At 38.5% G+C, this 16578-nt stretch overlaps 1 protein-coding gene across 1 annotated transcript; it reads right to left on the bottom strand.

The window, feature by feature from the left end:
• Positions 1-2954: 2954 nt before the first annotated feature.
• Positions 2955-11233, bottom strand: LOC117342502 (trimethyllysine dioxygenase, mitochondrial-like). The gene is made up of 6 exons (XM_033904676.1): positions 11005-11233; positions 9892-10331; positions 8888-9108; positions 7761-7939; positions 5471-5695; positions 2955-3253 (listed from the first exon to the last, which is right to left on the bottom strand). The coding sequence occupies exons 2-6, from the start codon at positions 10316-10318 to the stop codon at positions 2980-2982; spliced, it is 1326 nt and encodes a 441-aa protein (XP_033760567.1). The 5' UTR covers positions 10319-10331; positions 11005-11233; the 3' UTR covers positions 2955-2979.
• Between the last annotated feature and the right edge of the window lie 5345 nt (positions 11234-16578).

Genomic DNA, 16578 nt, shown 5'->3' with positions numbered 1-16578 from the left:
AAACAATACTTGGAATGGTAAACTGACAACATCACAAAACTAAATAATGCTGATGCAGTTGCTAAAGGACGAGATATTTTGGCAAGACTGTCATTGATTAATCAAAAACAATTTCGGAGACAACCTGCCAACCATCTTACAATTGGTTACCTTACCTTATCATATTCATACACATATTTTATACACAAATAAGCCCATGTCTGGCAATATGCCCATGTCTGACAATAAGCCCATGTCTGACAATAAGCCCATGTCTGACAATACGCCCATGTCTGACAATAAGCCCATGTCTGACAATAAGCCCATGTCTGACAATACGCCCATGTCTGACAATAAGCCCATGTCTGACAATACGCCCATGTCTGACAATACGCCCATGTCTGACAATAAGCCCATGTCTTGTGATAAGCCCATGCATGGTAATAAGCCTATGTCTCCCAACAAGGGCCCAATGGGCCCAAATCGCTCACCTGCAATGCAGTGATCTTTTCATATATGGATCCTGCAGTTATTTGAAAACATGCTACAGGACCAATATAATGTCTCTCTGCACTTTGGCTTTTCACTAAAAGTCATTTAAAGATTTAAGCATACTTGATCGACGTGACCTTGAATGAAGGTCAAGGTCATTCATTTGAACAAACTTGGTAGCCCTTCACCCCAGCATGCTACAGACCCAATATCAACTCCCTGGGACTCTTGGTTATTGAGAAGAAGTTGTTTAAAGATTTTAGCCTTTTTGACCCCTGTGACCTTGAATGAAGGTCAAGGTCATTCATTTGAACAAAATTGGTAGCCCTTTACCCCAGCATGCTACAGACCCAATATCAACTCTCTGGGACTCTTGGTTATTGAGAAGAAGTCGTTTAAAGATTTTAGCCTTTTTGACTCCTGTGACCTTGAATGAAAGTCAAGGTCATTCATTTGAACAAACTTGGTAGCCCTTCACCCCAGCATGCTACAGGCCAAATATTAGGTCTCTGGGACTCTTGGTTATTGAGAAGAAGTCGTTTAAAGATTTTAGCCTTTTTGACTCCTGTGACCTTGAATGAAAGTCAAGGTCATTCATTTGAACAAACTTGGTAGCTCTTTACCCCAGCATGCTACAGGCCAAATATTAGGTCTCTGGGACTGTTGGTTATCGAGAAGAAGTCGTTTAAAGATTTTAGCCTTTTTGGCCCCTGTGACCTTGAATGAAGGTCAAGGCCATTCATTTGAACAAACTAGGTAGCCCTTCATCCCAGCATGCTACAGACCCAATATCAACTCCCTGGGACTGTTGGTTATTGAGAAGAAGTCGTTTGAAGATTTTAGCCTTTTTGACCCCTGTGACCTTGAATGAAGGTCAAGGTCATTCATTTGAACAAAATTGGTAGCCCTTTACCGCAGCATGCTACAGACCCAATATCAACTCCCTGAGACTCTTGGTTATTGAGAAGAAGTCGTTTAAAGATTTTAGCCTTTTTGACTCCTGTGACCTTGAATGAAAGTCAAGGTCATTCATTTGAACAAACTTGGGAGCCCTTCACCCCAGCATGCTACAGGCCAAATATTAGGCCTCTGGGACTCTTGGTTATTGAGAAGAAGTCGTTTAAAGATTTTAGCCTTTTTGACTCCTGTGACCTTGAATGACGGTCAAGGTCATTCATTTGAACAAACTTGGTAGCCCTTCACCCGAGCATGCTACAGACCCAATATCAACTCCCTGGGACTCTTGGCTATTTAGAAGAAGTCGTCTAATTTTTTTTTAGCCTTTTTGACTCCTGTGACCTTGAATGAAAGTCAAGGTCATTCATTTGAACAAACTTGGTAGCCCTTTACCCCAGCATGCTACAGACCCAATATCAACTCCCTGGGACTGTTGGTTGTTGAGAAGAAGTCGTTTGAAGATTTTAGCCTTTTTGACTCCTGTGACCTTGAATGAAGGTCAAGGTCATTCATTTGAACAAACTTGGTAGCCCTTCACCCCAGCATGCTACAGGCCCAATATTAGGTCTCTAGGCCTTTTGGTTATTGAGAAGAAGTTGCTTGAATGGAAAGTTGACGCCGGCCGGACGGCCGGACGGACGACGGACGCCGCGCCACGGCATAAGCTCACTTGCCCTTCGGGCAGGTGAGCTAATAATACAGCAACCTCATGCAAGATGATAAGTCTGTGTCTTGTAATAAGTCAACGTCTTGTAATAAGCCCATATTGCATGTCTGGTGATGAGCCCTTGTCTCGCAATAAGTCCATGTATACAGTAACCTCATGCCAGACAATAAGCCCATGGCTTGTAATAAGTAATAACCCCATGCCTGGTAATTAGCCTCTGTATGGCATTCAGCCAACGTCGGGCAATAAACATTTGTATGACAGTACTAGTAAGTCCATGCCTAGTGATAACCCCATATTCAGGCGCAGATCCAGGAATTTGAAAAAAGGGGGGGGGGGGGGGGGGGGGGCAGTAATTTAGTGGTAATGGGAGCGTTTTTTGGGCGAGAGGTCTAGGGCCAATATATTTCATACTGAATCAAATCAATTGTCGGGTAATTTCTGTAGTCTTCCTATAAAGATGTTTTATCAGTCTACACAGTACGGTATGTAATCGTGGATGTCCCTAATGTATACAAATGTATATAAAGCTAAAATATTACGCCATGTGTACAAGATTTATCACCTAGTTAGAACACATATGTTAAATACGATTTCTCTGTTAATACACGAAATATAAATATAGATTTTGCCCAAGAAAAGTAATTAATTTCATTTGGCCTTGGTGGGGGGGGGGGGGGGGAGGGCTTTTAATACACATATTTCTGCTGAGTGTCAGATTTGAAATATTGACCCTTAGGTTGAGATTTTTGGACATCAAAACCTTAGCGGAGCCTCAAATTGGATATTAAAAAATCTGACTCCTTTAATTACGTTTTATGAATTTCGTATCATACCCTCACCGGTTTTCGTATCCTACCCTCACAGGTTTTCGTATCGTACTCTCACAGATTCATCAATCCCATTAACCTAGCCCTGCTAGTCCAGTCGTCGCGTGGGAGGTAGCAACCGCTGACCAACCGGCGACCCGTGAAAGAGGCTCGCCCATGCATAGCACGCCAATTGTCCACAAACAGAACCATACCGCCCTTCAGTTTGACCCACAATTCATTGTCTTGGTTACGAACTTCTTTAGTGAGGTTTTCGTAAGCTCGGTAAAATGCTTGTTGTTGATCTGGAGGTAAGGTGTACATTGGTGATCGATCGTAAGGATTGTACCTGTAAATAAAAATACAGATTACCTTATTTGGTAATGGGAGAAATTTACACACCTGAGTTATTTGGTCATTACTCAACAAATATTATAATTGGCCTATAATACCTTAAATGTTATAGCATATAGCCGCTTATTTTAGCGGGGATGATTTTTTCGCTATTTAGCGGGCCATTGACGTGGTTGCGAAAATCTGATTTATGAAATAACAGCATTTGAAATTAAAGGTGGTCCGATGGCCCAAGGCTATAGAAAACCTGGTCGTTCTTTGTAAAATTTCTTGGCTATGAAAAGTTTGAGTCCTGATGACATACATTATGATTCATGTAAACAACATCCCTATATTTTCAAACCATCATATGAAATCATATTTTACTATCGAAGTGTTTTTACTGAGAACAGCACGTTAATGGCTTCAAACATTTGAGTGAGTATAAACTGGATGATACAAGCGGTTCCATGACACAATTACTTATGCTATTTTAAACAATATGTGCTTACAGATGGGTCTATGGAAAAATGACATGGGACTATAGGATTTCAATATTCTGTACACCAATTGTCTAAGGAATTTTCATATATACTTTCATACACTGAAATAATGATTATGACACAGATACATATATCAATTGCGAAATAAACTCTGATCAAAACTGTCAGCATACTATGCAGTTATTAGCCAACTTAGAATATTTGATTCCCATAAGTAGTTAGTTGTTAAGGCTAACTAAAGCATAGGGATCAGTTCACAGATGGACAAAATTATACAAACCTTAAAAAAACATAAACATGTTAAATGCTTTGTTATTTGACAGTGTGAGCAGTATTAGTGAAATTCAGATATCCTCTTAGTGCCAGGTCGTGAAATTTAGATATCCTCTTAGTGCCAGGTCGTGAAATTTAGATATCCTCTTATAGCGAGATCATGAAATTTAGATATCCTCTCATAGTGAGATCAAGAAATTTAGATATCATCTGAAAGCGAGATTGTAAAATTTAGATATCATCTTATAGCGAGATTGTGAAATTTAGATATCCTCTTAGTGCGAGATTGTGAAATTTAGATATCCTTTTTCTAGAGATCGTGAAATTTAGATATCCTCTTAGTGCGAGATTGTGAAATTTAGATATCCTTTTTCTAGAGATCGTGAAATTTAGATATCCTCTTATAGCGAGATTGTGAAATTTAGATATCCTCTTAGTGCGAGATTGTGAAATTTAGATATCATCTGAAAGAGAGATCGTAAAATTTAGATATACTCTCATAGCGAGATCATGAAATTTAGATATCATCTGAAAGAGAGATTGTAAAATTTAGATATCCTCTCATAGCGAGATCATGAAATTTAGATATCATCTTATAGCAAGATTGTGAAATTTAGATATCTTCTTAGTGCGAGATCGTGAAATTTAGATATCCTCTCATAGCGAGATCATGAAATTTAGATATCATCTTATAGCGAGATTGTGAAATTTAGATATCCTCTTAGTGCGAGATCGTAAAATTTAGATATCCTCTCATAGGAGATCATGAAATTTAGATATCATCTTATAGCGAGATTGTGAAATTTAGATATCCTCTTAGTGCGAGATTGTGAAATTTAGATATCCTCTTAGTGCGAGATCGTGAAATTTAGATATCTTCTGAAAGCGAGATCGTGAAATTTAGATATCCTCTTAGTGCGAGATCGTGAAATTTAGATATCATCTGAAAGCGAGATCGTGAAATTTAGATATCATCTTATAGCGAGATCGTGAAATTTAGATATCCTCTCATAGCGAGATCATGAAATTTAGATATCATCTTATAGCGAGATCGTGAAATTTAGATATCATCTTATAGCGAGATCGTGAAATTTAGATATCATCTTATAGCAAGATTGCAAAATTTGAATTCGTTAAATTCAATTGTTTCATTTTATATGAAAATTATGAAAAATTTGACCTGAAAAAATAACCACCTGTACAGTATAGTAATGTTTAAGTGAATAATATGTAATTGAGAAGTGTCTTTTGTTAGTAAGAAATTAATGTTGTATGTTTTAAATGTAAACAAAATGGTGGACAATGACACTTGGGGCCATGGTCTTGATTCCATTACTCCTGTTACAGTTGCAAAATTAAAACTTCAGTTTTTTGTCAGTCTTTAATAATAATTATGCATGATGTCTATTTATAGAAACTATTTCTCATGTAAGCTTGACCGATACATATATACTGACCTTATCTGTAAGAACTGACCAGTGGTCGGGTGGACAGAGAGGACCGTACCAAGACTACGTAAACGTAGCTTCTCTTCGTAATACTCATGTGGAACCACAGTCTTTGTTAAAAGATCAAAGTCCTCTGGATGTTTGGATCTCAGTTGCTCTGCACAATATTGTCCGTCCACCAGGAGAGTCTGACCCCCCTCTCCATCATGTTCCAGGACGTGGAAAACCTGGATTCTACAAAACAAAAAAACAACTGGTTTAGAAAATTTATCGCTGCCTTCTCACGGATATTTTTATTCATTGTAAATGATACAATAATTCCCTTTTGCCAACATGGACTTATAAGAGGTATTATCATGCAAAAGTCTCGAGAGAGATAATACAGATTAATTTTTTATCTTATAAAGATTGCAATATCCAATGTCCACTTTTTCTGCTAGCTCTGTTAAAACACTGAGTCTTAATGATAATTTTTTGACTATTTGGTATTTATCACGTAACTGACCAGTTCATTTCATACTGCAATAATTTCATAAATGTTGAACAATACATTTGTAATGACACTATTGTGATGTCATATATAATTTATGACATCATAATAACTATATGATGTCACACAATTATCTGTTGATAAAAAGATACCTTCTGAGTGAAAATTCACCGGTCTGATTTCAGAAATTGATTGTGATTTCATAATCATAATATGGACAATGACGTGATGTATGGTAAATACACATAATTAATTCTCCATTGTTTGTACGCAGAATGTGGCTTTCTGATTGGTTGGGATTTTTTTTAGAAAATTGTACATAAAACATGTTTTAAATTAGGAAATCATTTTCAAAAATTAATTATAAGCGTTGATGTCTATTGTTTTTAAGTTTCATAGGGGTATGAAAAAAATTTGTTTCCAAACTTCTGTAAGAATTTGCTATGCAAATTCATACAGTTTTTAAACAAATTTTTTTTCATACCCCAATGAAACTTAAAAACAATCGACATCAACGCTTATAATTAATTTTTGAAAAAATTGACATCAATACTTAATTGTAAATAGATCAACAAAAATAGTTGGCTGCTTAACTTACCCACTGGGGCTGGTGACTTACCCACTGGTGACTTACCCACTGGGGCTGGTGACTTACCCACTGGTGACTTACCCACTGGTGACTTACCCACTTGGGCTGGTGACTTACCCACTGGGGCTGGTGACCTACTCACTGGGGCTGGTGACTTACCCACTGGGGCTGGTGACTAACCCACTGGGGCTGGTGACTTACCCACTGGTGACTTACCCACTGGTGACTTACCCCCTGGGGCTGGTGACTTACCCCCTGGGGCTGGTGACTTACCCACTGGGGCTGGTGACTTACCCCCTGGGGCTGGTGACTTACCCCCCTGGGGCTGGTGACTTACCCCCCTGGGGCTGGTGACTTACCCACTGGGGCTGGTGACTTACCCACTGGTGACTTACCCACTGGGGCTGGTGACTTACCCACTGGTGACTTACCCACTGGGGCTGGTGACTTATCCACTGGGGCTGGTGACTTACCCACTGGGGCTGGTGACTTACCCACTGGTGACTTACCCACTGGTGACTTACCCACTGGGGCTGGTGACTTACCCACTGGGGCTGGTGACTTACCCACTGGGGCTGGTGACTTACCCACTGGGGCTGGTGACTTACCAACTGGGGCTGGTGACTTACCCACTGGTGACTTACCCACTGGTGACTTACCCACTGGTGACTTACCCACTGGGGCTGGTGACTTACCCACTAGGACTGGTGACTTACCCCCTGGGGCTGGTGACTTACCCACTGGGGCTGGTGACTTACCCCCTGGGGCTGGTGACTTACCCACTGGGGCTGATGACCTACCCACTGGGGCTGGTGACTTACCCACTGGTGACTTACCCACTGGTGACCTACCCACTGGTGACTTACCCACTCGGGCTGGTGACTTACCCACTGGTGACTTACCCACTGGTGACTTACCCACTGGGGCTGATGACCTACCCACTGGGGCTGGTGACTTACCCACTGGTGACTTACCCACTGGGGCTGGTGACTTACCCACTGGGGCTGGTGACTTACCCACTGGGGCTGGTGACTTACCCACTGGTGACTTACCCACTAGGACTGGTGACTTACCCACTGAGGCTGGTGACTTACCCACTGGGGCTGGTGACCTACCCACTAGGACTGGTGACCTACCCACTGGGGCTGGTGACTTACCCACTGGGGCTGGTGACCTACCCACTGGGGCTGGTGACCTACCCCCTGGGGCCGGTGACTTACCCACTGGGGCTGGTGAAGTATGTGTTGTCCGTGTGAGCCCCTAGATAGAGGTCGCTGTAGGCGGTGTCCCCCCTTTCATTATTGGATGTAAATGTCCAGTCAGGCCCAAACTGAGTCTCTTGTTTGAAGCATATTCTAGTGGCAACCTCCAGAGTCCCCATGTGGTGGACAGGTGGTGCCTGAAATTAGAGGGATATCTGGACTTACCATATTGTATTGATAAAAAGTTCACAATCTTTTTATCATGTTACAAACAAAATTTTGTTATCAAGCAAGCCAAAGTTAGAATCCATTTGTTTTCAAATAAGCAATACCTCTATCACTAGTTCTCAAAATTGAAACTCATATCATGTTGAAAAAGTGATCAATTTAATTTGGTATGATAATCATATCTGATTTATCAGAGTTATCTCCCCTACAACCATAAGCCAGATGGTATCAACACAAGCATTCCACTGTTTTTTTGATAAGGAACGCATACAAGCATTGTTTTCTCCATCACAGATGTGGGTTACATTACAATATCTATCCATACTTACAACCTTTTGTTAAATATATCACGCAGTAATAAATATTTCTATTTTCTGATATCCGAGTGTAATTATGGCAAGATTAGATTCAATTTTACCAAAAAAAAGATTTTTTTTATTTCATGGGACGGTATACGCACATCACTGACATTAAAGATCACATAGTTGGATCTGAAAAAAAATCTCACCCCAAGTAATATAATCATTAATCTTCATTCTAAAACAATTGGAAAACAATGTATCAACTTAAATTACTAATCGCTTGTTGGCCCGGATGTAAGTGCAAGAGGGGTCTTGCTGAGGTAGGAAACTGGAGTATCCGGGGAAAACCAATGGAGTAGAGCAGGTGACCCCATACCTTTGCACATCTGATTGAGGAATTGAACCCTGGCTGCCTAGGTGAAAGGCCAGTACATTTGTATGTTACCACTGTGCCATTCTACCATTTTAAATCAACTGTATAATTTTTTTTATTATGTTCTATTGGTAATAAAAGTACAATTCTGTAATTCAACTATAAAAAAAAAAAAATTTTCAAATACAGGATCTGTTTTCAGTTTTTCTCAAAAAAAAGACAAAAACAGAAATAATATTTACCTCTGTGACAATTGAAAAACCAAACTTGACAAGATTGTACAAATGTTTACGAAGTCCTTCGTCTGAGTCCATGTACTCCTGGAAATGAACAGTTGGAAGTCCAGCACTCTCGATAGTGTCCTTATCCCAGACCACTTTGTCTACCTGGTCGGTGTGTTGGCTGTGGTAGGCATTGTCCACCAACCAGTTAATGTCGTACGATGTCACATGTCCATCCGACCCTGTAAACAAACACCAACCAGTTAATGTCGTACGATGTCACATGTCCATCCGACCCTCTAAACAAACACCAACCAGTTAATGTTGTACGATGTCACATGTCCATCCGACCCTCTAAACAAACACCAACCAGTTAATGTCGTACGATGTCACACGTCCATCCGACCCTCTAAACAAACACCAACCAGTTAATGTCGTACGATGTCACATGTCCATCCGACCGTGTTACACTCAAACATAAGCCAAATGACAGACATTACTCAAAGTTTTACAACCTCAACGTGTATAAATTAAAATATGGAGGATTTCAAGATAGCCCTTTAGTTTGTTATAAAAGTTCAAAGTGCTCCGATTTTAAACAGATTCGTGACACCTTTTTCAAAGTTACATCTTTGAAATGTTTATTCGATACAATTTCTGCACCGCTTAAACTTCATTATTTACATGTTATGGGACTATACAATTAAATTTAATTTTCTTTGCAACTACTTAAAATTAGTGATTTCCAGATTTTTATCTTTTAATGTTTTGGTCTGAGCCGCATGGGTTTCTTTCTGTGAGTTTGAACGTACTTAATCTGGTATTGTTTGACCCTAAATGACTAAAATTGTCAATGGGCCGTAAAATAATACATTTACATACTCTTGGTGGTAATAAAGGTGTTACTTTCCTTATGTACTTTGCATAGAAGTTCTAAAATTTCAATTGTTGGCTGAAATTAGAATTTATATTTAATTTTGGGAAGATCTATTTTCTTTCCTTTAACATGTTTTAAATATACTTACATGTGATTCCGAGAACCAAACCATCAAACTCGACACTGGAAGGCAAGTCCTCGGAATGCAACTTCCGATTCTGTAGATTTCTCTGATTTGTGTCATGGTTATAGCACTCACTACAACGACAGTGATCTCGCAGCCACACAAACAAAAGGTCCATATCAAACTCGCCGTATTTTAAAGAGATCATGTCGCTGCTGACCTTGATATTGTTAGATCTACATCCTAGAACATAGACTTTATTTTCCTCGGAATATCGGTTTGTGGAGCTGATATGAAAGTTCCGTACATTTTTATGGATAACTGACGAAGGTGCTTGTGGCACCAATATTGCTCCATTAGAAGTTGAAGGAGTTTGTGTTTGAAATTTCCATCCTGACCAACCAGAACATCGCAGTACTGTCCTCCGTAAAGGAAATACAACTCTGTACATTGTTCTGGTGATTCTAAAACAAAAACATCACATCATTCAACAATATAGAACATATTGCAAATTTGACTTACTTTTTTACAAGTCATGTCCAGTTTTAACAGCAGGCAAACGATTTTAATAGTGTAATTTATTTTTTAAATGAATGCTTTATCTAAAAAAAATGAATTACCAGAATTTTCCTTTCAAATCTAAGTCTTAAATTAAAAAGTAGCTAGGTTTCTAGAACTCCTGTGCTTATGCCAAACACTAGCCCGAGTTTCCTCTGGCCTTGACAACATGTCAACCAGACACCATTGGTGTCAGGGCCAGAGAAAACTCGGGCTAGCGAAACACCTACATGTAATTAAGCTTATCGGACTGCCTCCAGGGCCCAGTTGTTCAAATGATTATTAGCTAATCACCTGATTAGTCAAAAATTTGTTTCTCGTTTCCTGCAAAACCCGTGAGGACATCTTTCTTTAAATTGACAGTTAGTAAAATTCTGAAAAATTGAAGGAGGTCAAAAACCGATGGAAGCCAGCTGTATGGTGACACGCTGAGAAATCAATGTAACACTGAAGTCTAATAATCTCATTGGTGACTCTTACAGTTGATCACATGAAGACATATCATTAATGCACGGTTATGTAATCAAATAACCATGACAACACGAATTCCAGGCAAAATTGAAAGATAAAAAGCCATACCCAGGAATGGGCGATCGTCCTCTTTTTACCACCGGATGTTTGTTTTCCTGTATAATAAACAAATCGAATATCCGGATTTCGCACGGAATATTATGATGGTATTTTTATCACTCGTATGCAAAATATGACTAATTACAGACACGTGTATATATCTGATATACACGTCTCTGCTAATTATTATAAACAATATTCTTTACGTATGAGACAAGTTGCATAATTACACGTACTGCAATAAGAAATATATTTCTTTCCATAAAAGATACGTGTATTACAGTCCGCAGTGCTCTACAGCTTGCACAAATGGGTCACGCACAGGCGTAATAAGCCTGATTAGGCATAACTATACATATACAGATATGGTTATATAGGTACAGTCATACATACAGGTACATTGTGTATGATCATGCATACAGGTACGGTCATGCATACAGGTATGGTTATAGATATTGTATAGTTTATATGGACATTAGTAATATTGACAGTTTGTTTTACCTTAAATATTACCAGATTTTTCACTTGTCGTTGAAATCACCCAAGGGTACCATTAATGTGTAATAATATCATACCTGAAATTCCTGTGATTAAGTGTTCAAAATATTTCATATTTCTTTAGATGTATACTGAATTATACAGGAATATAAAGTTTGCACGCGGATTAAAATCTGTCTAGGAGACTGTTTCTGGCGTCTACTGCCAAAACTGTGAGCAGAATTTTCGGAAATAATCGGAAACATACCAGGACGTGGGGTGATAACTATTTGTAACACACAGATAAACGTACAAAGCTCAAAATTCCCACCTTAATGTACAGTACTATACGTTAGGGCCCTAGGGTAGCTCAGTTAGGGTCCAAAGATAACTACATGTTAGGGCCCTAGGGTAGCTCAGTTAGGGTCCAAAGATAACTACATGTTAGGGCCCTAGGGTAGCTCAGTTAGGGTCCAGAGATAACTACATGTTAGGGCCCTAGGGTAGCTCAGTTAGGATCCAGAGATAACTACATGTTAGGGCCCTAGGGTAGCTCAGTTAGGGTCCAGAGATAACTACATGTTAGGGCCCTAGGGTTGCTCAGTTAGGGTCCAAAGATAACTACATGTTAGGGCCCTAGGGTAGCTCAGTTAGGGTCCAGAGATAACTACATGTTAGGGCCCTAGGGTAGCTCAGTTAGGGTCCAGAGATAACTACATGTTAGGGCCCTAGGGTAGCTCAGTTAGGGTCCAGAGATAACTACATGTTAGGGCCCTAGTGTAGCTCAGTTAGGGTCCAGAGATAACTACATGTTAGGGCCCTAGGGTAGCTCAGTTAGGGTCCAGAGATAACTACATGTTAGGGCCCTAGGGTAGCTCAGTTAGGGTCCAGAGATAACTACATGTTAGGGCCCTAGGGTAGCTCGGTTAGGGTCCAAAGATAACTACATGTTAGGGCCCTAGAGTAGCTCAGTTAGATAACTACATGTTAGGGCCCTAGGGTAGCTCAGTTAGGGTCCAAAGATAACTACATGTTAGGGCCCTAAGGGCGGCCCTATAGTTTACATGTACTAATTAGTTAGGATCCTTACATAGAGATAAATCTTCATATGTCTAAAATCAGTCACGTATTTCGAACGATTCTTATGCGAGTTACCTCCCTTGCACCGCATCGGATGATTTCAGCCTTTCCAGGTTATTGACCCCGTGGAGACGCCATGCAGAACATTCCCACACACACGGACCATAATTCATTCAGTCTGTTATTGTTAGACCAGTCATCACAGTCACATAAAGTATATTTCATCTGAAGAAAACGCCGACAAGCTGGCAACGGTTAAGTTAAAATTAAATAATTTAGACCATCATTTTCCTAACTGGTACAAAATATATAGAGTTTCAATAATTGCATTGGTGATATTGTACTTATAATTGGTTAGAATAATTATAACATTTCAATTAAAGTTTGTCGATAATTAACTTAACGATTAGAGGGACACTGTATTTCTGATTTAAACAAAATAGACATTCTTTGTCTTGATTGATAACCATAGTGTTTTATAATAATAATGGTCTTTATTTATACTTGATAACATGTTGAGCTTAAAAGCTCGTCTTACACATGGTCAAGATAAGTATAAGTATAAAAGAATAATATTATAACATTAAACAAGGCACATATGATATAAAATACAACATAATTTTGGAGCTGTCATTAAATGTAAAGGATAATAGTACAACTACGGCAAGATTACAGATTACGTCCATAAATAAGTTCTTAGCTGCTTTCTTAAAAGATAAAAGTGTTGAACAGTTTCTCACATTACTTGGTAAAAGTTTCCATGTATGAGCTCCTTGATATTTAAAAGACTTTTTGAAAGTATTTGTATGGTGAGAAGGTAAGTAAAAAACATTTGTGGTTGAGAATCTGGTAGACCTACAATGGACATCAGATATGCTAGTAAAACAATTTAAATTTTGTGGAGCTAGATGACTATATATAACAGACTGACTATATAAAATCCTTTTGCTAAAAGACAGCCATCTTAGTAATTTGAACATGTCATTAGACGGAGTTAAAAAGTCACAATATAAAAAAAATATGGCTGCTCTCTTCTGAAGGCGCTCCAACTTAACAATATTCTTTTTTAAACTGTTGCCCCAGACAGTAGCACAGTAGTCAATATGAGGATTGATAAAACAGTTAAAAAAACCGTAATACAGGAAGTCTGGCCGTTATTGTTTATTGTTGTCAAAACGTTGGGATAGGAGCTGTATTGACAGTCTTAGTAATTTTACATTTCTATCGGACAACAGGTCGCAGGCCTGCCAAGCTACTAACAGGCCCTGGCGAGCTCAATACCGCCACAGTGTCTGTCTCTAGTTCGGAAAACTCGGGTGTCGATTCTTGTTAGGTTGTATGAACAAATACTTTAACAGAATTTAGTTCTCTGAACCTGTGTGCCATCTGGTTTGAGATTCCGCGAAATATTGTAAAAAAAGGAGTAGATTTGTAAACTTGTAGCGAGACCAAGCACAGGTAAATACAAATGATCCGTCTAGAGTTTGGACGTCCCGAGTTTGAGTCCCGGTCTGGTTTCGTTGCGACCCCCTCCCCCCGCCTCCACCTGCTCCCCCCCCCCCCCCCCCCCCCCCCCCCCCCCCAGCCTCTTTAACATTGCTATGGAATATGGGTAGTCCAAAAGGCATGATTGCAATGATTGTATAATTGTTTCTATTTGACGTCTTTTGCGATTAAATAATCACACTTTCTGAAATAAAAAAAAAATATCCACTGCTTTGTATGTACAATTGTATATTTGAATGCTAAAACATTGTGGGACATTTGAGTGGAACATATATACATTGATAGGGGAAGGGAGAGAGAGAAAAGAAAGAAAGAAAAAGGTTTATTGCTATTCGAAAACAGTAGCTTACAGTATCTTCAAATCATGTGTCTTTCTTAAAGAGAAACGCTACAAATTGTATACGGTACTTGCACAGGCGTAAGATATAATAGGAGTAGGGGCTTATTTTTTTATATAAATACTATCTAGAAGCAGACGCCTGTGTTATATACATAGAATGTATGTACCTAGCAATAGCAGAAAAGGGTCGATAGTAAAGCAGAGATTTTAACCATAGAATATGCGATTAAATGTACTCGGTTACAAAATTGTTTCAAGTATTTACATTTTCGTAACGCTGATAATCAGCGGACAGACATTTTAAATGGAAAGACCCTTAAAAGGGTGGTTAGCTCCGGGTCACGGGGTTTATGGACACAGAGAGCATTGTTTAGCGAGATTCTGCAGTGTTTGTGAGTTGATTGCGGCAATTATTTTAATCCAATAATGTTGAAATAATGGAAACAAAAAACAAGCCTAATTCAGCAGTAGTTAGCGATATTTGTATCGTGTTCAAATTGAGAGTGAGCCGGTACGTTACAGTATAAATAGTTAACACAAGTAGTTAATTGCTAATTTGATAAAATGTTTAAAAATTGTGTAAATAAAAGAATAATACCTTGATAACATTATTATCGCTTTGTCGATACAGATACGACAATTACATGTGAGAAAATACTGTCTCGTTATCAAACTAGCAATTTAATTGTAAAACAAGTTCATTGTTCAACGGACATTTCAATATGAATTGAATCGATATCGAATCTGCGTCAGTTTATTCTGTGCCCCGAAGACAAACATAGCTCAATTGATACTAGTGTTCATTTCACTGAGTCTGGTTGTAGATTTCAAACGTATGCATGGCTAGCGGACATGTTAAATATCTCCCATTACAAATATACCTGTACATATATAATTCAACACATTGTTCAGGCCTGACTAAATAGCTGCTAATTTTGCAGACACATCGATGAATGTTTGATATGTATTTCAAAGACCAAATTATAATCAATTGTTTTTCATTTTAAACGTTGGCTTTGCTATGACGTAATCTCGCGCTTTGAAAACACACATTCTTTTATGATATACTTTTTTTTAGCATGTACCTAGCCATATTTTAATGATTTTTTTTCAAGAGTTGTTATATCTTTCATTTTCATTTGTACCTTCTTGTAACTTACGTCAGAATTATACATGTACACATACATTGACTTATTTCGTTTTCATAACATATATCTTTAATAAAGCTTATACTTGTCAGTGTTGTTTAGTCATTTTTCTGAAAAGGCCTGAAACAATAGACATCGGATTTCTCCATGCGGCCGTCAATCTGACACATAGCGTCACGTAGTTATTTAAAATGAATTAACAATTCTGACACTTTGTTGTGCGTGTTTGTAGTCTTCTTACAATATGTCAAACCTGTTAAATCGAATTAGAAATTAGATTTTTGGTTCTTTGAAGTCGTCCTGATATATCCGACAAAGTACACTTGTCCTTTTATTAGAAATGTTAAAACATTCTCTCCGAAGGTACATATCATGTTTATCTTTCGCCTTTATTCATTTGGATTAAACACTTTATTTTTGAAAGTATTTGTCAGATGTGTGCGATGTCCTTGTCAAAATCGATATATTCCGGCTGCTTAGTGGAACAAGGCCAAACATCGATGGTTGATAGATTAAAAAAATAAATAAATAAAATGTTAATTGTTTTATCTTTAAAGCCATGTGTACACTTAGGACTAGACATGAGACAATCTCACGATTGTATAATGTTATTAAAGAGAGTGACAGGAAAAGGTCAAGGCCACAGGTAAAGATAACCGGAAAGGGTTCAAGGTTACAAGAAAAAGATCACAGGAAAAGGTCAAGGCCACAGGAAAAGATAGCAGGAAAGGGTCAAGGTTACAAGAAAAAGGTCACAGGAAAAGGTCAAGGCCACAAGAAAAGATTACAGGAAAGGGTCAAGGTTACAAGAAAAAGGTCACAAGAAAAGGTCGAGATCACAAGAAAAATTCACAGGAAGGGGTCAAGATCACAGGAAAAGGTCAAGGTCACAGGAAATGATCACATAAAACAAGACAATTTAGTCGCAGGTGGTTAAAATATGTAAGAAGGATTGGCCATCTTTTATTGAACCGAATTTAAAGAGTAATATCGAACAATACGAAAATTATTGATTTCCATTGTGATTTGACA

The sequence above is a fragment of the Pecten maximus genome, chromosome 14 (assembly GCF_902652985.1).
Source record: "Pecten maximus chromosome 14, xPecMax1.1, whole genome shotgun sequence".
Taxonomy (NCBI): Eukaryota; Metazoa; Mollusca; class Bivalvia; order Pectinida; family Pectinidae; genus Pecten; species Pecten maximus.
The sequence above is the reverse complement of the archived record's forward strand: the minus strand, read 5'-3'. Positions and strand labels throughout refer to the sequence as shown.

Excerpts from the sequence above, each read along its gene's own strand:
- LOC117342502 (XM_033904676.1), bottom strand. The coding sequence starts at position 10,318 with ATGTACAGAGTTGTATTTCCTTTACGGAGGACAGTACTGCGATGTTCT. Across the intron at positions 5,696-7,760 it reads TACTTCACCAGCCCCAGTGG|AATCCAGGTTTTCCACGTCC; the intron begins GTAAGTCACCGG and ends TTTGTTTTGTAG. Across the intron at positions 3,254-5,470 it reads GGTCAGTTCTTACAGATAAG|GTACAATCCTTACGATCGAT; the intron begins GTCAGTATATAT and ends TTTTATTTACAG.